This window comes from Zea mays, chromosome 4, assembly GCF_902167145.1.
Source record: "Zea mays cultivar B73 chromosome 4, Zm-B73-REFERENCE-NAM-5.0, whole genome shotgun sequence".
Lineage (NCBI taxonomy): Eukaryota > Viridiplantae > Streptophyta > Magnoliopsida > Poales > Poaceae > Zea > Zea mays.
In genome coordinates this window covers 241,697,299-241,721,628 of record NC_050099.1, presented here as the reverse complement: position 1 = coordinate 241,721,628, position 24,330 = coordinate 241,697,299, and the positions used below count along the sequence as shown (strand labels likewise).

Below are 24,330 nucleotides of genomic sequence, written 5' to 3'. Positions count from 1 at the left end.
CGGTCGGCAACATTCAGTTTACTTTGACAGATACCTGCAGTAGCATGTGCATGCTGAATGTTGCCTGCTGAATGCTCGGCCAACACAGAACCTCACATACACATGCAAAGAATAACAGAAGCAGACAGCTCAGGTCACAATAGCATTACCTTACATAAATTCTTCATTTAGTTTTGCATACACATGCAGTCGGCATTCAGTTTTGCATAGACATACAAAGAATAATAACAAAAGCAACACATTCATATTCAGTTTTGCATATACATGCAGTCGACGGCACACAGAACTCACACACACATTCAGTTTTGCATCTAGGCCAAAGCTAGTGGAATCAACACTAGTGGCTGAAGTTAGATGCACATTCCATCTTCCATTAAGAGCAGTGGAATCAACACTTAGGTAAAGCATGCAACCATCACGAAAACCAGTGATGCATAGACCTAGTGCACAGAAGAAACGGTTGAAATAGTTCTTCCCATCCTCCTTAGTCACATCAATCTCTACGATGTTGTCTGGTGACTTTGCTAGTATAGCCTCCCGCCATGAGAACAAAAGTTGGAAGCTATGCTCCTAAGTTCCAAACTACTCCTTTAGTGCCTTCTACTTCTCCTTCCACATTGTGTCGTACGCAATGGTCACATTATGAATTCCTAGAAGTGTATGTTGCAGCTCTTTAGCACCCATTTTTTGTTTCTTCACCAGTAAAGGAAGAGCGTGGAATGCAACCCATCCACTAGTAGGTGTGGTCGTCTTCCTCCTGCCACTAGAAGTGCATGTACGAAAGTCATCTAGCACAACAACCACAATAGCAGCTAATCTTTTCTTCTCCTCCCTAGCATAAATTTTTCGAGGACAACCACCACCTTTGCAATAACCATTGTATTTGGTGGTCGAAGTAACATCAATTCCAAGCTCAAACTCGTGCTTGATGGCGTATATCGTCTCATAGCAATTTTAAACTCCTTCATGTTAGGAAACAAACTTCCTGGTTGCATTGAAGGATTCATTCTATCATAAGCAACACTCTCGTCTGGAATATACTATTCACATTCATGGTCTGTAGGGTCGTCTCCCAAATCAACATCCGAAGTTTAATTTATTCCACGTTAATAATACCGCCTCTAGCGACATCCTCTCTTTTTCTATTCTCAGTTTCATCCTCTATATTCAGTCCAAGACGAACATACATCTCATTTTCACTAGGTACTTCATGTCTCCCTTCTTCCTCCCAAAAACCACTAACAACCAAAAACCCCAATCAAGTCGTTCTTTGGCTTCTATCCTCTCAGTGTCCTACAAGAAAACAATGAAAAGAAATCTAGCCTATCAATTTGACAAGTACCCTAAACCAACACAACATGAGCCACCTTATTAACCTCCACTTGCCCAGGTGGCACCAAGGACGCGTCCAACCAATCCAAACGTCCACCATTATTGGAAGCCAAATCCATTTGGGCACCTTCATCTACAAACATATAGAATATTTTCGAAGACAACAGATCCCTAAGCGCAAGGAGAAATGAGATCGGGGCAACACAAATCGAACTCACTGGTCGTCGGCGACGGCAATGCAGATAGCGAGGCAGGGTTGATCCGTGGAACTTTCGTCGATGCATGGACGTCGTCGATGAGTCCCACTGACCTCCCCTTCATAGTGCCTGCGATTGCTCCAATAAAATCCGAGGAGGGGACAAGGAAGAGAAGAGAGAGGGGACAAGGAAGAGGATGCTTCACGACGTCGTGGGGTTGGGGGCTTAATCGTCGTTCATCACGAGACCGCACAAAGATGATTCTGTTCTAGCAAAGTGGTCGCCTGCTGTTATGGCGAAGCAGCCGACTCTGCCTCCATTTCGTCGAAGCTTGTCTTGCCGTGTTTAGGGTTTTTAGGGTTTAGAGAGAACCACAACCTCCATGTCTAGTGGCCTATGGCCGGACTGCTCCCCACCTCCACCTGTATCATCACCGGGCGCCAACTTCCCACCATGTCTGTGAATCTTCAGTCTGTGTCTGTGAACAGTGTGACACAAAATTGTGAACAATGACTGCGAGTTGTGGAATATGTCAACTATATGTATGAACAATCTGCTCTTCAAGAGTTACAACAAAACACAAAGTGACACAATCTGGAACTGAAGATTCCAGATATACACATTCAGTAGCTCGGTCGGCAACATTCAGTTTACTTTGACAGATACCTGCAGTAGCATGTGTCTGCTGAATGTTGCCTGCTGAATGCTCGACCAACACAGAACCTCACATACACATGCAAAGAATAACAGAAGCAGACAGTTCAGGTCACAATAGCATAACCTTACATAAATTCTTCATTCAGTTTTGCGAGGACATACCCAGTGCACATGAAAGCTTTGTGCACATGATACACATATTAAATCATCACTATCCATCTCAGATCTAACGTCTTTGATCGATCATTGTAATTTACAAATAACACTTTCTACCACTACAGCCTAACACGTCGGAGGTTGTCCTTAGCAAATATACCAAACAAATACAGACGTTAGATCTAAGATGAGTGGTGGTGATTTAATATGTGCATCATGTACACTAAAATTCCATGTGCACTAGATACGTTCTCTCAGTTTTGCATACACATGCAGTCGGCATTCAGTTTTGCATAGACATACAAAGAATAATAACAAAGGCAACGCATTCATATTCAGTTTTGCATATACATGCAGCCGACGGCACACAGAAACTCACATACACATTCAGTTTTCTTCATCTAACACATACTGATTAAAAATCTAGACCAAGTCAGGATTCATTTTCTTCTTCTTAGGACTGGTTTTCTTCATCCTAGCAGCTAGTGCAGGGACAACGACGGTCGACAAGGGTTGGAGAGCGTGGGAAGAGAACTGGGGAGGAAGGAGAAATAGGACTCACGTCGTAGGTATCACCGTCCGAGAACAGAGGTTACTGAAGCATTAGAGCAGGCTGGTACGTAATCGTTCGTTGACGCACGGTGTCTCGCTCGAATCGGAGAGACTTCAACGGGCAACCAAGCTGATCGAGCCCCCTAAAAAAGCAGAGGACACCAACGGCCGCTCGCCCGGCGCGCCATGGCCATCCCAAACATAGCACGCCACCCCCTCGCCGTCGCCGCATATATATGTGCCCGAGCGCGCCACGGCTCCGGCGCGGCACGCACCCTACAGCACGAGACATATCGATGGCGTTCATCAGCAGTGCGGCGATGAAGGCAGCCGTGGCCGCTCTGCTGGTGTTCGCCGCGGTGTCGCCTGCCGCGCGCGCGGTGGCGGCGGAGGCGGAGGCGAAGGCGAAGGCTGTGGGAGGCGCGCCGTCGGTGCCCGCTGGCTCGCTGGACATCGCGCAGCTGGGCGCCAAGGGCGACGGCAAGTCGGACAGCACCCCGATGGTGCTCAAGGCGTGGAAGCACGCGTGCGAGGCGACGGGGCAGCAGAAGATCGTCATCCCCAAGGGCAACTACCTGACGGGCGCGCTGGACCTGGTGGGCCCCTGCAAGTCCTCCATCATCATCCGCCTCGACGGCAACCTGCTCGGCACCGGCGACCTCAACGCGTACAAGAGGAACTGGATCGAGATCCAGAACGTCGACAACCTGTCCATCAACGGCCACGGCACCATCGACGGGCAGGGAGCCCTGGTGTGGAACAAGAACGAGTGCCAGCGTTCCTACAACTGCAAAATCCTCCCCAACGTACGTGCTTCTTCTTTCTCTGTCTGTCCCCTGCTTCGGAAGGTGATGTGATGTAAATCGCAACGGCGAACGCGTGCAGAGCCTGGTGCTGGACTTCGTGACGAACGCCCAGATCCGCGGCATCACGCTGCTGAACAGCAAGTTCTTCCACATGAACATCTTCGGGAGCAAGAACGTGGTGATCGACAAGGTGACGATCAAGGCCCCCGGCAACAGCCCCAACACGGACGGCATCCACATCGGCGACTCGAGCAACGTGACCATCAGCGGCACCACCATCGCCGTCGGCGACGACTGCGTCTCCATCGGCCCCGGGAGCAAGACCATCCGCGTGAAGGGCGTCAAGTGCGGCCCGGGCCACGGCATCAGCGTCGGCAGCCTGGGGCGGTACAAGGACGAGAAGGACGTGGAGGACGTGAAGGTGACGGGGTGCACGCTCGCCGGCACCACCAACGGCCTGCGCATCAAGTCGTACGAGGACTCCAAGTCGTCGCTCAAGGCCACCAAGTTCCTGTACCAGGACGTCACCATGGACAACGTCTCCTACCCCATCATCATAGACCAGAAGTACTGCCCCAACAACATCTGCGTCAAGTCCGGCGCCTCCAAGGTGGCCGTCAACGACGTCGTCTTCAAGAACATCCACGGCACCTCCAACACGCCGGAGGCCATCACGCTCAACTGCGCCAACAACCTGCCCTGCCAGGGCGTGCAGCTCATCAACGTCGACATCAAGTACAACAGGTCCGACAACAAGACCATGTCCGTCTGCAAGAACGCCATCGGCAAGTCCATTGGCATGGCGAAGGAGCTCGCCTGCGTCTGAACCTACTTGCATCCATCACTCACTCTTCGTCACCTCTCTCTTTCTCACTCTCGCCAGTCTTTTTTTAGGCCTCTGGCAATCTGCGAACTTTCTTATTCATTCTACTAGTGTGGATCTATAATTCCATTCAAAATATATACATGATCTAAATTTCATGCCACAGAGGACATTGCAATGTACAAGTTTAAGAACACAACCCAACTCTTAAATAGAGGGAGACATCGTATAAAATGGTGAAGCGGTTTTATTGCACAACAGAGCATCAGTCTCCTCATCTTCAACAGCCCAGGAAAACAACCCATATTCATATTGTTCAGTTACATAGCAGCCTTGCTAGATAGCGGCATGAACTCTTTGATAGTTGAGACCGTTGAGACAACTCTCTGATAGCTGAGATCGTTGAGACTCCGGAGAACTGATGCCAAGACGTGTTGGCTCAGGGAAGTGCCGGCAGAACCTTCCCGGTGCAGGTTCCAAAACCAATGTTGTAGCCTTCACCCTGAAGAACCAGCGGATGGTGGAATCAAAATACAGCCTAGCGTCACTGTAGAGGCCTAGATCTGAATTGATCAGGAAAGACGAACTCACAGTACCTTGCAACATCCTGTCAAGATGACTTCATCTCCATCTTCTAGGAACTTGCGGGTCAAATTCCCCACCGGTATCTCCTTCTGCCCGTTCCATGTCAGCTCCAGCAGACACCCGAGGGAGTCCGGTTCCTGAAATGGCACATGTCAAAGTAAGATTCATACTATGGGTATAGAAGTTGCAATGTTTACTCCATACAGGTCCACTCAGTGTGCCAGTCGCAAATATATCCCCCGGCCTCATGTTGCATCCGTTGATGGTGTGGTGTGCTAGCTGCTGTGTCAGCGTCCAATACCTGTGCAAAAATTGGTTACAAGAAATGTGCCAGCACTGTTATGTGCTATGGCAAAACATTATATGGTTGAATAGTTGGGATCCTATTAACACACATTAGTATTTCTTTTTCTCGAACGGTGCAGGAGCACACGTTAGTATTTAAAGTGAAAAAAAAACGAATATGCAGTGTGCTTACAGATGCTTGAAATTAGTTTTTGTGACAATTGATGCGTCATTTTGATCTTTCGGCTTAATCCAGGCCTTTCAAAGGAGAAAAAAAGTGTCCCAGTTAGATCTCTTTTTATGACATAAATAATAGCGAAGAAGAAGCTGCAAGGTAGCAATGTCATACTTCAAGAGGAATGTCATAATTTATGTGATTCTTTTCGGCTAAGTACGGTAAAGGCTCGGGTTCCTGTAATGCAAGGAGAATTAGGTCACCATGGATCGAAGTTCTATAAAATGCTGATTAGAAAAACTAACCAAACTGACCGGTGTTAACTAAGCGCTAGTGATTAACTGATTATTCCAACGATAAATCTTAAAGAATGTTTCCTCACCTGCTTAGGAGCATCACACATGAAAGGCTTCAAAGCATCTAGGGTAACAATCCATGGTGATACCGTGGTACCTAGAGAAATTGTAGAAGCACAGTACATTTTCAGGTCACAACTGAAATATGGAGCCCAAAAGGGAAAATGACGGAAGTGCATATGTTAAGCTTGCAGGACTTCTAACTTTTTTTGTTTATAAAGCATGGCCCTTAAGATTTGTTTAGAAAACCTAAAGTTTCATTAAGGGCATCAAGTGTCTTACTGAAGCTTTTCCCAAGGAAAGGTCCAAGAGGTATAGTCTCCCAAGCCTGGATATCTCTGGCTGGCATATTACATGCAACTCAGTATTAAACACATCATGGATGTTAATCTTAAACAGCTGAAAATTGAAAAGAACAGAATACCACTCCAATCATTCATCAAAGTTAGGCCAAAAATATGTTCTTCGGCGTCATTAATATCAATAGGTTTGCCTAATTCATTCCCTGGACCAACAATGGCAGCCTGAAAGCAACAAGCCAGCAATTATTATGATATAATACAGTGAATAAAGAAAATTGTCACTGAAATAAACCACAGTTACCTATACTAGTCCCATAATTGATAATCATATACCAATGATAACTGAAAGTGTGTGGGGAAAATAATAATAGCTGAAAGTGACCTTACCGCTTAATGAGAAAAAAACAATTACTGAAAGTGACTCGACAGCTTAATTAGGTAGGTAGGCCAATTACAACCACAAAAGAGAGTAAGTACATGGGGTCTAGGGTTAGTAAGAAGCTAACCATCTCAAGCTCAAAATCAAGCTTCTGCGAGGGACCAAAATAAGGAGCGGAGTTTCCTGTTGGATGTCCTTGTCCCCTAAAAATAGAGAAATAATTAAACAAAAGAGCAACAGGCAGCACACAAAATAAAGGTTTCAAGCTTGAAACAACAGTTAAGACTCGTTTTAACAAGTATTTTGGGATGCACACCTGGGCCTAATGACATTGGTTCCAGACACAACTATAGATGATGCTCGCCCATTGTATCCTACTGGAAGATAAAACCTGAATTGACAAAATGTACATTGTAAGTTAGTTACAACTGGGTCACATCAATGAAGTAACGAGAACAAAAGTAGAGTAAACAATGGCATGCAGCAAAGCATTTGAGATATTTAATCATTACCATGAAGATTGAGCATAGTAACATAACAACCAGCTCATGACTACAGTAACTTAGCAAGAATATTCAGACAACAGGATCTGATCTCAACTGATTAACATACTGCTTTTGCTCCCCTAAATGCCAACAAAGCACATTATCCGAGAAAACACATACCAATTTGGATTGACTGGAGTCTGCGGCCCTCGGAAGATGAATCCACAATTCATTGCATGGTGCACAGAACAAAAGAAGTCCGTGTAACCTCCAACCGTGATTGGTAGAACCATCTCTATATCACTCTGCATTGCCAAAGCAGAGCATTGGCGATGATTTAGTCAATGATCCTTTGTTATTACCCTCAGAAGAGACGGGAAGACAGACTAAAAAAAACTCACCATTGGTACCAGACACTTGTTCCTCAGTGCTTCGTTGTCACGCAAGACGGGCTCGTCGGCTGCAAAGCAACAAAGAAAAAGAATGAAAAAAAACAAGCACATTGTTCTTACTTCTTCTTTATATTGATACTTTTCCTAATTGTGTGGCTAAACAGAAGAAGACTCGGAACCTGATAGGATTTTCTGTAGCGTGGCGCGCGCCTCCCTCCACGCCGGCCGGCCCATCCCCAAGAACATGTTGAGCGTCTCCTGCATGCAGCACCAAGGACACCAGTTATTTTCTACTCTATAGTCACTACTCACTACCAGACCAGTTTCCTTAGATCCTCAATTAACTATTTCCACGCTGCAACCGATACCAACACCCATTCACGAGTCGGAGAAGCTAAAATCAAGCTCATACCATCCGTCCGTCCGTCACTGCAGAGCAATCAAAACAAATCAAAGGGTTGAGGAGCAGAGCAGGCACCTGGTGGAAGCACGGGGAGCCGGAGAGCGCGGGCCCGTCGAAGAGCCCCGCGTCGGCGACGGCGGCGAGGTCGAGCGCGAAGTCCCCGATGGCCACCGCGGGGCGCGGCGCCTGCGCCTGCACCCCCCGCCGGCGGAAGACCCCGAAGGGCAGGTTCTGGATGGGGAAGTGGGAGCCCGCCGGCACCTCCACGAACGACCGCAGCTGCTGGCTCGGCTCCGCCATTGCTCCCTCCTCCGCTTTCTCGTGGGTGGTGTTTGGTTTGCACTTTGCAGTTTACTGGTGGTCACCACTCTCGATCGCCTTGTGCTGGTGCTGGCGGCTGGCCACAAGCGACAACAACCCCGCCGTGAAGACTAGCACTCCTGTATAAACAGACACCCTGTCTATTTATAAGCTGATAGAGCATCTCCAACAAACATTATTAATATGCCATCACCATCCGTATATCCCAAATCTACAATTTCTCACTTCTTCACAAATCTATTTGCATGCGTGCTCTCCTAAAAAACGCTCTCTCGTTTACACGCTCCCATTGATACTGTTCAAAATACATATCTGCATACGGTGACTATTAGAGATAGTCCGTAGTATTGATGTATCCTCTTAGATCTCATCATAGCCCATCCGACCCGACTCGATCCGATTAATGCAACGGATATTTTGACCCGCAATAATTTACAGGCTGGTATAGGCCGTGGTTTTTTTTGACTCAAACCCCAACCCAATTCAAAAAAATCCGACCAAAAGCCAAAAAGCAGACCTGAAAAAACCCTGGCTTGAAACGTCAAACAGAAAGACACGAGCTAACCCGATCTGACCCAAGACTAGCTAGTCATAGGTCGAGTACGGGCCGTAGTAAATGGCCCACAATCCAACCTTACCCGACCTGAACTCAATCCGACGTTTGAACGGGTCTGATACACAATAATGTGGATAGATATTAAAGTTTAGAAATATTGGGTATCACGAGTCGAGGGCAACAAGTTACACATATGATATTCGTATTTGTCCTAATCTATATGGTTTGGGATAGATTGACATGAAAATTAATCAATTTCTACAATAACCCGTTCCAACATGGAGATTAGTTTGAATGCAATCTTAGTTTTTTTGTTTTACGTTGTCGTTAGGGATAAAAGTGGATATCCAAATTGTTCAAATAAATTTAATATTTTAAGTAGATATACATAAAATTCGATGTTGGTATTTTCTTATGTTATCCAGCATATTATTATAAATAAGAATAACATTTTGTATAAATTGTCTTATGCATTGTTTGTTCTCTACAACAACAAAAAATGTGAATAAATATCGAAATTTGTATCCGAATTTTATATCTATCATTTGAGAAAATATATGATAAATTTGAGGTTTATCTTTTATAAATATTTACAAGCTCAATGTTATAATTAAGAATATGAATTTGTATAGCAGATTACGTATCCTATTTATTCGCAATCAAGAAAACGACAAAAAATGATATCCAAATAAGTATATGTTTTCGACCATTTTCATCCTCATCCCTAGTTGTCATAGCAAAGACATTAGGGTACCAGAAGTACCCAAGAAAGGATTGCTAACACGGAAGAGGGTAAGCCCTAAACCCTAAATTATATCCACAATGTCATGCACATCGACAACTTAATACACAAGAATTTTTATAGAGGCTTAGGCCGCAGCGTTTTTAATACACTACAACTTCGTACTGATCATGGATTATTGAGTGTATATGGTATGCCAAGATTACAAGCCCTAGCCCAACAGGCGCAACACTTCCTTGAAGATGAGTCATATGGGAGAAGATGGACTAACTCTCACTATTGCAGTCCTGACCGAATTGTCTTCAATTTTTTGGTTTGGGTTTGGTGGATTTTGTTGTGGATCCTTATGGGAGTTAGATGTCTAAACTTAAACTAAATGGTGTTCTACCCCTTTTATAGTTCAAAGAGGTGACAATTTTATATGCATATACCTCCTATGGTTCCTACATGTCATTAAGCCAGCCTAGAGTAAGGAAGGTGACTTAATGGATCTAGTATGATTCCTTGTACCTTTATCACAAGTAAGAGCCGACATATTGCCTAGTGTTAGTTATAAGGATTCTCTTAATCCTCTGGTAGGTAGGATCACCTTCATGAATAAAGTGATAAATATTAAAGTATGTTTGTCCAATAGCGTTGGATACACCTACCTTCTATATGTACGCATCGTTAGGGCGAAGGCGAACTTGTAATGCCAATATGCCATTGCTCACATTTAATATAAGCGTTATTGTAGTTGTCACTTTGCAAGGGGATCGCCATATCGACTACCGAGATTGATATTATAACATGTGACATCAACTTTCGAGACCCGGGCTTGCTGGTCTCTGGTGATTGGTTGTCAGTATAATCTCTTACAATTTATTGTACTTTCCGGTGATTATAGGATCAACACATGCACTATATAGTGGCCTCGAGTGCCCTGCAGTATTTAATGTGGTGTACTCGAAACTTATTCATTAAACTATTGTCACGGGGATAGTCTTTAGAGTATCTCCAACAGACTCTCTATCCTACTATATATCTTACTCACTATTTTAAACTTTACTTTGCAAACAGTGCAAATAGTACCTTATATAACCGTTTACACGGGCTGCTGGACATAACATTTAGGTATTTAGGTACGAGGCGCTATATATATAGGGGAGAATCTTTTAGTTGCCAAGTACCTAGCTTTGGCTTCGAGCTGCTTTCTCCAACGCAGATCAAGTAATGTTTACGCTGGACACGTTAGTAGGCAGTAGCAGTACAGATTTTACGCCAAAGGTGTGTCCACTCCAAAGGGAACATGCCCCCTGTACTCGAATTTCCGTATTTTCCTTTCCGTTTTATTCAAAAAGAATTAACAAAACAGAGTTTAACTAAACCTAAACACTTAAGAAAAACCTGAAGAACTGTTGTTTAGCGGTTAAACGGTTTGCACGGCAGCGGAAGCAAAAAACGCATGAGCAGAGCAAGCGAAGGAAACGGAACGTGGCGCGCGCGTCGGAGCCCCGAAGCCGAGGCGAAACGCGGGCGGTGCCTTCCGATGTTTTACTCCGGAACGTTTCTGAATATTCCGGTACGCCCTCTTCACTTCCAGCGAGGAGCAGACAGCAGAGCACCGGAAAGGGTTGGAGATGGCCGCTCGTATCGGCGCCTTCTTGGGCCCCCAAATAGCGGCGTCAACAGCTCCTCCAGGTTTAGCGTAGCCGGCGGAGCTCCCTCATCTTACCGGAACCGAAGAGAAAAAAAAATGGTCAGCTAAGATACCTAATAGAAATGTGATACCTTACATAGATTCCCTTACCTTTTCTCAGTTAATTTTTTTCTTAATGTCCTTATCATAAATGTACCGGTCGTCTTAGGTCTGTTTGGCTGCGTCTAGATCAAAGGGATTGAGGAGGATTAAGTCTATTCATAGTCAAAATTAAATGTAAAAAATTTTAATTAAAATTAAATAGAAGAGAATTTAATCTCCTTACGTTCAGACGCAGCCGAACAAGACCTAAACAGTTTTAATGGGCATTATCCGGTGACTCGAGGCAGTGTCCAAGCAAGGAAGATCATGCACTGCATCAAGCTGATTGCGACATCAACCTTTGTGGTTCATTAGTGAGGAGAGGGGGTGCAAAAGAGGAAGGTTGAAAAATAGGAAAGAAAAACACAAAGGATGTGTTTGGTTGCGGGACAACTAGTGACAGACAGGACATGGACATCCTCTAGCGTCCTCTCTCGTCTCTCTAATTTTAAGAGACAATACTGGAATAGTTCTGTCCGAACCCTGAACCAAACAATCTTATTTAAGAGATTGTCCTATCCTATCACGTCATTACAACCAAACACACCCACACTAACAGCATCTAGAAGGGTGAGTGTCCATAACCGCCATCATTGCAGATTTTATTATAAGCCATCTTCTGATTGCGTGACTTAGAAACACAAGTAGCTTAAGTGCAATTAAGTTCCTAAACATGAATTCTTCAATTCTGCATCAGTAGCATTTTGGTGTTAGATATGGTACTAGATAGGGGGGAATGACAAAGAAATGCAAAGGCAACAAAGACTGTATGATCAACTGATAGTCTTTCAGGCATAAACATATCTAAGCTTATCCGTGGAAACTGGTCAATAAAGCTCGAGATACATGCATCAAAGAAAAAAAAACAGCATCTTGTGATTGGAGAAGTACTTTTCAAAATTATGGACGACCAAGAAGGATGATCGGAGAAGTAATTTTCAAGAGAAACGAGATGCACAGGCTGACATGTGAGGTCCATATGTCAGCCACGACATGTTTAGACTTAACTGAGACCCAAACAACGATTAAGAACCAGACTGACATACTTTAAAAGTTTGTAGACCTAAATGACATAGGGCGACAAGTTTAAGGAGCGGAAATGTATTTTACTCCATGATTTTATATACAGATTTTAGTACAGCTGTAGCATTAATGCATGTATAAAAACCAGAACGCTACTGCATTGTTCAGGCTTAAAGTAATTTCGATAAGAGCACAGTAAATTTTCTTCACTTCCATATCGATATTTTTGTCGTATGTATTGTATTGGATCCTTAAATGGACAAATCGTGTGAAATAAAAAAAAACGCCCTACGTTTCTGTGCAGCAACAGAGGCTCAGATGGATTAAGTGACATAGGAGAACACCCACATTGATCAACATTCCTTTCTACAAAGACCGGGCACAGATGTTTAGTACATTATTATTGCAACGCTACGAAGTTCTGTGAACATGTGAAGCAGAAAAAAAAAAGTGGCTCATTTTAATAACCTAAACAAAGGAGGCCCCTCTGCAACGGCAGCGTCCAGCTCTGTCACACGTCATCCCCTGCGCCGTCGAGGCCCTTGAGGCCCTCCGCTACCGCCCGCGCGCGGTTCTGCGCCTGCCTCTCCACCGCCACAAAGTAGATGCCTGTACGGAAGCACCAGCACAGCGAGACCGCGGCAACGGGGAGAAGCGGTTAGGGGAAGACCGCGACGGAATGAAAGGAGCAGAGCAGCAGGGGCTAGGGTTTTTTTAGGTACGGGCGCTTACTCACGGCGCTGCCCAGGGCGCAGATCCAGAGAATGCGTTGCGACCACCTGTCTCCCACCACGCCCCGGCCTCCCATCCCCATCCTCCGGTCGCCGCCGCCGCCGGCAAAACCGCTCGCTTCGACTTGGGCTCTGTCGTCGTCTTCACGGCGTGCGTGCGTGCGCGCCCGACGAGTGGGCTCTACTCTGAGATCTCAGCCTTTTTGGGCTTGGGCCGTTTGAGAGAGGAGCGCTGCGGCCTGGATCGAAGGAAGACACTCACACCTCCTCCAACTTGTTCTCTCTCAAAAGGAAACCCTACTCCAATCAGTTAGTTTTATTCTGTGCGGTGCCACGTCACCCGCGACAAGAGTAAATCAGACAATATTAATAGTTCTAGGTCAAAAAAAAACTTTACCAAAAAAAATTATAGTAATTTTTTTTTTCAAAAAAAGCATCCAATTATTTCTTTATTATAGTAAAGTTACCCCAAAAAAGCCAATTTTAGAAAAATCATTGAAGATTTATTTTAGATTTTTATAAAACCATACCCTTACCTTATGGTGGCAATTTTGGAATCATCTGAATCTAGTATGGTATCCTTTTGTGTTTATTTGTTAGTAGACGCTCTATCTTTTTAGGTCCAGTTTAGTTCCTTTGGTCACTAGACTAAACTTTAGTGATTAACGCTAAAGTATCACATTTGGTTCCACTGACTAAACCGAACTAAATAACATTAATTGCTGTGAATAATGATTGTATTGCTCCTATTAATTAGTAGATGTTTGCTGCAAGAAGAAAGTAAAGATGACAAATAAGGTAAAAATCCTACTTTAGTCTCTTTTAGTCATCCTCCTGGTGACTAAAGAACTAAAGTTAGTCACCCCACTTTAGTCATCATGTTTATTTTTTGAGATTAAAAGTGACTAAACTTCGGTCACTAAACTTTAGTTTCCCACAAACCAAACGAGACCTTAATTAGCCTATGTTGATAGACCAAGATTGCATAGAAGTTTGTAATTTTGACAACTCCGTATGTTCAAAATAAGCGAACATATTTCAGTTTGAGGAGTCAACCGATCTTAAGTTTAACCAAAAAATATATAAAAACACTAAAATTTAAGATATCAAATAGAGATTTTCCAAAATACAAAAACTAATATTTTTTTCTTAAATCTAATTATTTTAAAACGGATGAAGTATAAACGGACGAGTGACCAACAAGATCAGATGCGGTCTATCAATATCAAGTAGCAATGCGCATACACACATTCTCTTAAAAAAAACACATCCGCTTTCCTGGCCATAACCCTTCGAGAAAGAAAAGATGGCGTCAACTTTCATCCTCTTCAGACAGACTATGATACCCGTTCAACTAACGACAACAACGGCTATACAAGCAGTCCTTCTGTGCAAGCGTGCAAGCAAACCATCTGATCCATTAAATCGTGATCCAATTGTAAGTCACATTTAACACTTAAATCCTTCCACCACCAGCTCAATAATCTTTATAAAAAAATTATTAACAAACCATGGTTGTATCTGTGGTTGGATCGTAATCTAATGGATCAGATGGTTTGCTTTCACGCTTGCATAGAAGCACTGCTTGCATATCAGTCGTTGCCTCAACTAACAACTATACTCCAAACGATTCAAATTATAAGGTGTTTTCTTTTTTTCTAAATACACCATTTTTATTATGCATATAGACAAGGTGTATATCTAAATATGTAGCAAAAACTATGAATCTAAAAAAGCAAAAATGTCCTATAATCTCTACTACTTATTAAAACTGCAATAATAGTCGGCCATTCCGCGTTCTGCTCATTACGTGTTCCCTCCTCCCCGCGCACAGTCGTCCATTCCTATGAGTCACATTCCCCCGTACAGCTGACGCCTAGCTAAAATTAAAAATACAGATAGCCCCAAGGGGATTCAAACCCAAGACCTCTCAAACAAATAATAGCAGTAGCTACCACTACACCATATGTGTGTTTATATCTACATCTATACCAGAAAACACATCCACTATATCTCTCCCCAAGTCCACCTGCTACCCTTGCACAATGCGTGGTAGTAGATAAGTATCACCGAGATTATTCAATTATATTTTTGGATGGAGGGAGTAGTATTTAAAAAAGAGTCTTGCATGCAATTTCTTTTGCTTGAATAATGTTTTCAACTTAAATTTCTTTTTTGCATGCGTGATATTTATTCTTCGTAATATTTTTTCCATTGATCTGACTTGTGAGTCATTTTTATAAACCAACGTCAAACATGAATCCATGTTTCTTACTTGAAAACCCTGAACAAACACCATTAGCAGGAGACACTCGTGTTGGGGTCGCTCATCGACGACAAGAAGAAACTTGGCGACTGCCAGTTCGACCTCTAGAAACAGTCATACGTGGCCGCATGTGACGCTATGTACGACAAGCTCCGGCGCAGCCGCCGCTTGGACGCGGTGCAGAGCGGCTGCTCCGCGCTGTCCATCGTCAAGCAGGGGGACCTCATGGTCGTCGCCAACGTCGGCGACTCTCGGGTTGTTCTGGACACCGCATTCGACGACGACGCCATCACGTCGTCCGGCTCGTCGTCCACCTGAAACCCAACCTGCCATGTAAGTCGCTACTAACTGGCCATGAATTCTTGTGCGCTGAGACGATGGCCGTTGCTGACGTTGTATGAGTGTCCTCGAACACGATGTATGTAGATGAGTAGCGCATCCGGTGGTGCAACGGCTAGGGGTACTACCTTGTTGATGAGCCCGGGGAACACTTTGTTTTACAGCCCAGCCAAGAGTCATCAGTACTCGGTATGTCGCGCGCGTTCGACGACTACTATATCGAGGACTGTGGCGTCATCTTGGCACCAGAGGTGACGCAGAGGAGGACCGACAATAATGACCAGTTCGTCATCCTCGTCACCGTTGGGGTAGCTTTTGTGCCGGCTTGCCTTTAATTCTCTTTGCAAACACACACTTGCCTTTTTTGTTTAAGCAAAAGCGTATAGTGGTACGTGTCTGATAACTAACGATGTACGAGGGAATTTCTTCCGGTATGTGTGAAACGTGCTCTCCAATGATGAGACCATGCAAATCGTGACATATATTGAAGTCTGCATGATACTGATGGTTGCAATGTAGTGGTGAACAGATAGATTATAAATAACAAAATTTATGTATGGCCAGAATCACAAATTGATTATGAAACATTTTCTTATAACGGTATAACACACATTTTGTATATAAGTTATCGTAGTATACTGGTATTATATATTTCCGTTGCAACGCACGAGCATTCAGCTAGTTAAGAACAAATGGAGTACCATCTTTCAGTTCACCAGCATACCAACCTATACCTACTCGGCAACCAGGAGGAGATTATGGTCCATCCCTGCTGCAACTTGCAAGACTTCCACCCCTTCCAGGGTATCTACAAGACATGGCGCCGCCTCATCAATGGAGCTGCCCAGGCCTAGCCTGCCATTCCTGCCCGATCCCCAGGTCCAAACTTCACCTTTCGACGTGAGAGCAACCGAATGGACTCGACCAGCCGAGGCCGATACCAGCCTCTCCCTGCTCAGAGAGTCCACCAGTGCAGGGATGTCCTCTTGGCTGGACCGTCCGAGCTGGGAGCTGCAGTTCCATCCCCATGAGAGGAGGCCAGTTTCCACACCAGCGGTGCCTTCAGTCGTTGTGTAGCATAGTGCAAGAGAGTGGCCGACACTTGCCGACATGGAGAATGGCCTATAGCTCATGCCAACAGGAAGCAATTCGGGTGGCCCGGCCTTCCTACCCAGCTGTCCATAAGTGTTGTCACCACCGCTCAGTACAATGCCATCAGCTGGAAAATTACAGAATCCATATGAGAGTGGGAGATAGAGATTTGAAAATAAGAATAACCAAAAAGGCTAATTTGAGAATGATAGATTCTCACCGTTTTTCATTTTCTTGTAGTCTGTTTCCTATGAGGTTAAGATGACATAACTTTTTCTATGTTGATCCTATAAGTAACATTAACAAATGTACAGCTACTTGCATTGTATGTTAAATTGTCCATACAATGAACTGTAATAGGACCAAGTAAGATTTGTCAAGATGTGATAATGACAGGTAAATAACCAAATATTATCTAAAACATGTACTATTTGCATCCGCAGTACAAGATATTTCCAATGTTTGATCACATCAAATATTATTGAAGCAACATTACAGCATAGTTTTATTGACTCTGGTTACCACGTGCTCAGCATAAAAGAATAAGAAAAGCATTATCCATCACAAATGACACGCAAGGAGTTCCGTTTGTAGTAGAAAGAAATACTCACAGCAGAGAATCAAGGAATGGTCAAGCCCACAAGACACATCAGACACCTCAAGACGACTCACTTCATGAACAAGGGATGGTTCCCAGATAATGGGCATATCGTCTTCACTCTGAATTTTCTCTTCAACCATCTTTTCAACAGCCTCCAGCATTACACTAGAATACTTGTCTACCGTTTTTCCTATGTATTCTTCTGCAGAAAGAGCTCTAGTGCTTTGGCCCATTTCTCCTAACCTTCCATTTTCCGAGTAGCCCCAACCAAATAGCTTTCCATCCTTTGTCAGTGCCATGGAATGCCCCCATCCAAATGATACCTAACGTTATTCCTTCAGTTAACGTCATCACCAATCAATTTATTAAATTTCTGTGAGAAAATTAGCACCTTAACAATGTCGTAGCTAGCAAGAGCTTTCACTTTAGATGGCACTGCTGCCTCTACAATGTCCTTCCCAAGTCCAAGTTGGCCACGCTTTGACCTCCCCCAAACCCATAGGGAACCATCAGATCCTATTGCTGCTGAAACAACGCCTGAAGCAGATACAGCTTGAACCTGAACATTTTCCAATCCTCTGACCAGTTCTGCATTGCTCCAAGTATTCCTGTCATTTAGTGAAATAGTTGAATAGTTTTACGCATAGCCTTGATAAGTAACACTGCGTAAGGACAAGGAAACAATCATTAATGGTTAAGTTCTAAGGAATAAAATTCTGATAGACAGTTCCATTAGGTAGAGTGGGCAAAGTGTTAATACTCTTGATAGCGGAAAATATGAAATTATCAAAAACACACAACTGAAACCATTAAAAGAAGCACGGTCCACGTTAAGACCCTCTTTGGCAGGGCTTTTGTTGGGCTTCTCCATCGGATTAATCAAAAGCCCTACCAAACGTGCACACACAACAACGACTTTTGAAACCAAAAACAGTAGAGCTGAAGTCATTTAGGCCAGAAGCCTAAGCCACCAAAAAGTGGCTTAAAGTAAAGATCCTAACAATGACGTACTGCACCGTGCAGTTGGTTCACTGCACGTGGACCCTGTCGCACATGGGGCCCACACGTTAGTGACCCCTCCCGAACGTCAGTGGACCTTGTTCCAACAATCACAGGGTCTCTTTCTTTATATTTTTGTTCTTCCTAAGTCAGTGATGCTCTCTCCTGGTTGATGTGTAGCATACACATTACTGACTGAACTGCATAAGCACACAACATAGTGCTTTGTGCTTCCAAATCCACACATGTCGTGTAATCATGTAACCACCATGTAGTAATGCTTTCACCTCGAGGGTCATGCTTGTGCTACTTTCATCAATTATTTACCCGATGCTACATTACACTAGCTTCTCATGATATATGTACAAAGAGGACTCAAGTTATTTGAGCACTCCAAATCTTCTTGAGCTAGCAAAGATGAGTTTTAGATCACCTCGGGGAGTGAAGCCCGCGGCCGAGTTGGCCCTCGTCGTTGCGCCCCCACGCCCAGACCTCTCCGGCGGCAGATACGGCGAGGGAGTGGTAGTGACCGGCGGCGACGGCGCTCACGGACGGCGGGAGGGAGGGCACGGGCGTGGGCACGTAGGCGTGGGCAGCCGGTGGAGGCTGGCCCACCGCGCCATGGCTGTTATCCCCGAACCCGTACACAACGCCGGCGCACGGGGCCCTAGCCCCGCTGCCGGCGAGCGCGGAGAGGAAGCGCCGCGAAGCGAAGGCGCACCTGCGGGGCAGGAGGAGAGAACGCATCGCGCATTCGCGACCGGAGCCGGGAAAGAGAGGAGGTCACTTGGGTTGATACCTGTGTAGAAAAATACGGCCCAGCCGGTGAACATGCCTCTTGGGGCAAGGAGGTGGGCCTACGTTAGCCTGTTCGACCGTAACTTTCCCCTTTTTATTTAAATAATTCTAAATTTGAAATATATTTCGGTCGAAAGAATTCAAATGTAGACTGAACGTCTACGGAACGACGGATATAATTTTTTTAAAAAAATCCTGATTGTCTAAGTGGAAGTCGGTTGATCCCTACCACTAGGTAGGGTATAGGGATGTATATTAAAAGCTAGTTTGATTCGGCTCGTTCAAATTTGAGATATGATGTTAACCAGTTCGTCTCGTTAAGAAATTAGATCAAAGGGTCAGCTCGATTTGACTCGTTAATGAGCTTAAATTTGAGTTGGATCGTTTAGCCATGTTAAGATTTAAAACGGCTGAATATTTTGCTTCAGTGTTGCACCACTTTTATTTTGATGTTCCTTCATCCAACATATTGCTATACTATTTTGGTGATAAAATAACAAAGTTTAGGTTTTAAAATAGATGTATGCGTTATGTTTTGAGACTAGGACGTTTGCTAGTGGGGCTCTCTTAACGTAGACCGACCGGGTTCTGCTTCTTAATTAAAGAGGTGTTTGATTTTAAAACTTATTTTTAGTTTTTTTTATTTTATTTTTATTTTAGTCACTAAATTATTAAATACGAAAACTAAAATAGAGTTTTATTTTCGTTTTTATCAATTTATAGATTAAAATAAATAAAATATATAGACTAAAAAATTAGTTTCTAAAAACCAAACATCCCTTAAGTTTAAAATGACATTTTTGAAAATTCACGTCATCATCGTCAGCATGTAGCAGGAGGAAGAACATTGGCGCGCCGCGCGCATGCGTTTCACCGGGGCATCTGCTCTCGTAGGCTGCCCACCGCCCTCGGCGCCGGACGCGCCTCTGCTTCTCCTTCTCTCCATCCCATCCCATCCCCTCCCCTCCCACCGTATGCGCAACCCGCGCCTCCCTTCCCGGTCCCCTCCCTCCACCACCCGCCCGCAGGCGCAGGCGTCCCCCGTGACCCCGTCGATCGCCCCTCGGCCCTGCCGGTGGAGTTAGTGCTGGAGATCCATCCGGACTTGGATTTCTCCTCGGTAAGGATGCTATCCAACTTTCCTTGTCGGTCCTGTGGCAGGCAGGTGTGCACTTTTGTGGAAACTGGAAAGATCGTTCCTTTTGTGCCGGGGGATATCGATCTTTTCACTGCTGCCCTGAATTGTCCAGTTCCTTCCAAATGTTCTTTCTCCGGTGGTTCGGTGCGGACTCGTTTGCTGCGTCGATCGGTGTAGTTAGTCGGTGGCCTCCAGTTGCAACATTAGTTCTTCTTTCCTTTTTCTTTGATTTGTAACATCAGTTGTTCTTTTCTTTTTCTTTTAAAACAAGGGAAAGCCTATTGTTTTCGCCACGTGAAACCCTTCGGTTTCGTTTGAGGGTACTTTCTGGTGGAATGCCACAGGCATCATATATAATTTTTTTGCCGCTATCAGTGCTGGTGCTCTTTTGTTGCATGTCACAAATGGTACACGTTTTGTATTTTAAAAAAATATAATTTGAATGCACGCTGCTTCCATCGTCACCTGTTTTCTACATAATTTGATTGATACAAGTTAAATTTACTATGTCAATAACTTGATACATTTATGAGGACGACAAGATCATCATGGTTCTTAGATCTCCTTGTTTCGTCTCTTGATCTAAAGGATATCTGCCAAGCAGTCTTTTACAGTTTTTGTGGCCAGTGCCTTTCATCGTGGCGGACTGGCGGTAGTGTAAATTTCTTCGTCTACCATGAGTAAAACTTACGTCTCCAGGTCCAAGCAAGGAGGTTTTGGCACCATACAAGATCGTCGAAATTGCGGAAATGGGAGGTGTAATTAGTGGTGACTCACCAAGGCACACCTCGCCGGCATCTAAGTTAGAGAAGAAGATGGTTGAAGCCATGCAGCAGAGAGCATTAAAAGGAACCTCAGTGAAATCATTGAACAGTGTCATCATGAAATTTCCTAAGATCGACGAGAGTTTGAGAAAATGCAGGACTATCTTTCAGCAATTTGGTGAGCTTTACCGCCTCTATCTGAACCAGCACTATGGTATCATTTCATTTAAAGGCCAAAACTTGACATAAAACTGGATGTATAGCTGAAATATGTAAATTTAACAACAGGCAGACATGAACAAGGTATTAGCTTTGGGTAGTCTTTATTCTGCAGTATTATTTTTTAATTATAGTTACACCTAGAGTTATTTTACTTCATTTAATGTCTAACTACTGGACAAAACTAGCATGGACAAATTGTCTTCAGTCGATCTAAATGAAATGACGTTCCACCTATTTTGTTAATCCAACATAAAGCAAAGGTATTTTTTCAAAGAGTAGTGCTCCACGTAGAACACATTCTTCCAACTCTAGTGCAACCACACCATGCATGCTCACTGGGTTTATAGGGCCAAGGTCTCCTGGCTCCTGCTGCCTTTGGTCTATTGAGGTCAGATAAATGCCTCGTGCACATTGACATAGCAGATATCTTTCTCCAAATTTAACATGGAGTCATGTGCATTGCATTATGCCAAGGAGAGTGAATTCAGGCGAAATCCACCGTATGGAACTTAACAGATATCCCTTCTTCGCTATGGCTCTTTTTGGCAGATTTAGGGAAAATGCACCTGTAAATTTCAATTCATTAAAATAATTGAGCATAAGATAGATCTCCTCAATTTCTGTCCCATTTTATTTGCTTTCGAGACATGCTTTGACACCAATGTGAGGAATTTGTTGTCATCAGCATGAACTGGTCTAGAATCCAGACTTGCCTTGTCTAAATGAAATGTAAATGCTGACCACAAATTGTCTCTCGTTCTTGTCCTGAGGTGTTTCATCAAACCTTTTTTTAGTGTTTTGACAAACGTTGGTTTGTATTTATCCAGATGAAGATTCCAATGGTGAAATAGATCAGCTGGAACTTAAGCATTGTTTCCAAAATTTGGGCATTGAATCGACTGACCAGGAGATAAAAGATCTGTTTCAGGCATGTGACATTTATGAGAACATGGGCATGAAGTTCAATGAGTTCATTGTCTTCCTGTGCCTTGTTTATCTTCTAGATGATCCTGCAGTGTCTGAAGTTGTATCCTTGACACAATACAAAAATATCTGCTGTTCAATATTCACTTTTGTCTCTTTCTTTAGTGCAGGAAATCCACACGATGTGTTAATGTTCTTAATTTTTCCAGAGTCTGATATGACACTAAACTTGTGGTATGTGTTTACCTGAGATTTAAAACTAATCATGGTATATTAATGTCTCTACTTTATTGCATCCAGTAGGGCATACAAGTAGAACACATCGAGTTTTTCTGTGAGGTTTTCAAGATAATTTTTTTTGAAAAAGGATTTTAATTGATAAAAACAACTCATTGAACTTTCTGGTATGAATATTTTTGTATCATGTCGTATAAGTTAGAGTATTTGGCATGCCTCGAGTTGAGATCCTATTTTATGTGTTTTTTTTAATTCTGTCCCTCTGGATGTATGTCCTTGACATGATATTTTAGAGAAAAAGAATGGGGTTAGGTAGCCTTGAACCAACATTTGAAACATTGGTCGAGTCTTTTGTCTTCTTGGACAAGAACAAAGATGGATATGTCAGCAAGAGCGAGATGATACAAGCAATAAATGAGACTATTGGAGGAGAGCGCTCTTCTGGGCGCATAGGCATGAAAAGATTCGGTGAGTTATCTCCTCTGTCACCGTCATCCACACACCCTAATTTCTGCTCTTAGTTTCTTAATAAAAAGGTCAGTTGGCTTTCACTACAACCCTCATACGTTAGCATTCCCACTAATTGTCAGTCCTATTTTCTTGCGACACCATTGCTTGTTCTTGAGAAATCAACAATGTGAAAAATACCTTCTTTCCTTGGTCTGGCTGGATGCGCATTTCGAGAGCAAGGCAGATAGTTTATGTAGGTTACAACTGTTCATAGACTGTTCTTTTTCCCCCTTTTTTTTCAACTGTGATATGGATTCAGTGTCCATTGATGAAAATACTTACTCCAAACTGGTTGTAAGCATGAAAGCATTTTACTTCGGTCCAGTCATGGTTATTTTTTTTGAAAGGGACGGGCAAAAGATTTGTCGGTCCAATATATTAGAGAGGAGAAACACTTACAAGACACTCACGAAGACGAAAAAGAGAGGGAGGGGGGGAAGAAAGAAGAAGAGCAAGACTCGACTGCCTACTGAGACTAAAAACAACTCCAAAGGCCCAAACTAACCCAATAAAGCACCAACAAGCTCTCTCACTAAATAAGCGACCTGATCTGTATTCTTCTGCTGATTTCTGAAGATCCTGATGTTTCTTTCTAACCATAAGCTCCACCAAAAGTAGATCAGAAGCCCGTCGAATTTTTTCCTAGATTGCCTATTACAGAGACCTCTTAGATTCCAGTCCTGGTTATTACCTGTTTATATATTTCCCCTGATATATTTACTTCATTTGGTGGAATGCAGAGGAGATGGACTGGGACAAGAATGGAACGGTGACCTTCAAGGAATTCCTTTTCGCTTTCACTCACTGGGTGGGGATCAATAATGAAGAAGACGAGGACGAAGAAGAATGAGCGTGTCGGCTGAAGGAGATTCCTTTCCGAATCGACCGAGCCAGCCAGCCAGCCCCCCTCAGGGGAGGCCTCCAGCAGCTCCCTCCTGCCGTGGATCAGAAGCGGTAGAGCTCATGTGTTCTCTGTGTGTGCCGAGCTGATGGTAGATGTTCATGTTCGTATAAATAGAATGAAACACTAGCCGTGTCAAGGGATTTGCTGATAAAAAAAAAGGTTACGCTGGTCAGACGCTGCTCAGTTAATTAGGTTACCTTGTCATTAATAAAGTATTTGCAGTGTGTTTGGAAAATGTAAAACTGCGAATGGTACTACTAATCCTCTTTACTTCGAAGTTGGTTGGTTGGCAGGTTGTCTGTCTCTTCTGTTCATTTTGTGGAAGCACATGCCCATCGATGTTCATTTTGTAAAAAAAAAAAGGTTGCAATGGTGGGCTTGTGTTCAGTTAGCCAGGCAGCTAGCAGCAGCTCTGTTATCTGCAAGACTGCAACATGTTAAGAAAATGCACAGAACTGCCGGGGTGGTGGTCTCTTGCGTCTGAAGTTTGCTGTTGGA

The 24,330-nt window shown here is 43.7% G+C and overlaps 5 protein-coding genes across 5 annotated transcripts; 2 read left to right on the top strand and 3 right to left on the bottom strand.

Annotated features, from left to right (window-relative positions):
- Positions 1-3,176: 3,176 nt before the first annotated feature.
- LOC100273946 (uncharacterized) lies at positions 3,177-4,685 on the top strand. The gene is made up of 2 exons (NM_001148336.1): positions 3,177-3,700; positions 3,780-4,685. The coding sequence occupies exons 1-2, from the start codon at positions 3,191-3,193 to the stop codon at positions 4,524-4,526; spliced, it is 1,257 nt and encodes a 418-aa protein (NP_001141808.1). The 5' UTR covers positions 3,177-3,190; the 3' UTR covers positions 4,527-4,685.
- Positions 4,686-4,748: 63 nt separating this feature from the next.
- On the bottom strand, positions 4,749-8,280 carry LOC100192485 (Fumarylacetoacetase). The gene is given in 14 exon segments (NM_001137705.1): positions 4,749-5,025; positions 5,120-5,245; positions 5,313-5,409; positions 5,587-5,651; positions 5,743-5,805; positions 5,951-6,021; positions 6,207-6,266; positions 6,349-6,448; positions 6,733-6,808; positions 6,922-6,996; positions 7,271-7,395; positions 7,492-7,550; positions 7,662-7,740; positions 7,961-8,280. Coding segments are annotated over 14 exon segments (1,284 nt in total). The 5' UTR covers positions 8,186-8,280; the 3' UTR covers positions 4,749-4,962.
- A 4,376-nt stretch (positions 8,281-12,656) lies between these two features.
- LOC100277392 (HrpN-interacting protein from malus protein) lies at positions 12,657-13,320 on the bottom strand. Its single transcript, NM_001320301.1, has 2 exons — positions 13,040-13,320; positions 12,657-12,916 (listed from the first exon to the last, which is right to left on the bottom strand). The coding sequence occupies exons 1-2, from the start codon at positions 13,119-13,121 to the stop codon at positions 12,819-12,821; spliced, it is 180 nt and encodes a 59-aa protein (NP_001307230.1). The 5' UTR covers positions 13,122-13,320; the 3' UTR covers positions 12,657-12,818.
- A 2,900-nt stretch (positions 13,321-16,220) lies between these two features.
- Positions 16,221-19,224, bottom strand: LOC103654838 (ultraviolet-B receptor UVR8). The gene is made up of 4 exons (XM_008681661.3): positions 18,769-19,224; positions 17,728-17,944; positions 17,347-17,659; positions 16,221-16,862 (listed from the first exon to the last, which is right to left on the bottom strand). The coding sequence occupies exons 1-4, from the start codon at positions 19,080-19,082 to the stop codon at positions 16,378-16,380; spliced, it is 1,329 nt and encodes a 442-aa protein (XP_008679883.1). The 5' UTR covers positions 19,083-19,224; the 3' UTR covers positions 16,221-16,377.
- An 829-nt stretch (positions 19,225-20,053) lies between these two features.
- Positions 20,054-24,109, top strand: LOC100282040 (calcium ion binding protein). The gene is given in 5 exon segments (NM_001154953.1): positions 20,054-20,253; positions 20,971-21,213; positions 22,085-22,284; positions 22,712-22,886; positions 23,669-24,109. Coding segments are annotated over 4 exon segments (678 nt in total). The 5' UTR covers positions 20,054-20,253; positions 20,971-21,020; the 3' UTR covers positions 23,779-24,109.
- The last annotated feature ends 221 nt before the right edge of the window (positions 24,110-24,330 follow it).

Coding starts and splice junctions, on each gene's coding strand:
- LOC100273946 (NM_001148336.1), top strand. CDS start 3,191: ATGGCGTTCATCAGCAGTGCGGCGATGAAGGCAGCCGTGGCCGCTCTG. Junction 3,701..3,779: donor ACTGCAAAATCCTCCCCAAC/GTACGTGCTTCT, acceptor GAACGCGTGCAG/AGCCTGGTGCTGGACTTCGT.
- LOC100277392 (NM_001320301.1), bottom strand. CDS start 13,121: ATGGGGATGGGAGGCCGGGGCGTGGTGGGAGACAGGTGGTCGCAACGC. Junction 12,917..13,039: donor CGCCCTGGGCAGCGCCGTGA/GTAAGCGCCCGT, acceptor GCTTCCGTACAG/GCATCTACTTTGTGGCGGTG.
- LOC103654838 (XM_008681661.3), bottom strand. CDS start 19,082: ATGCGTTCTCTCCTCCTGCCCCGCAGGTGCGCCTTCGCTTCGCGGCGC. Junction 17,945..18,768: donor CGCGGGCTTCACTCCCCGAG/GTGATCTAAAAC, acceptor ACTAAATGACAG/GAATACTTGGAGCAATGCAG. Junction 16,863..17,346: donor CCATTCCTTGATTCTCTGCT/GTGAGTATTTCT, acceptor GTAATTTTCCAG/CTGATGGCATTGTACTGAGC.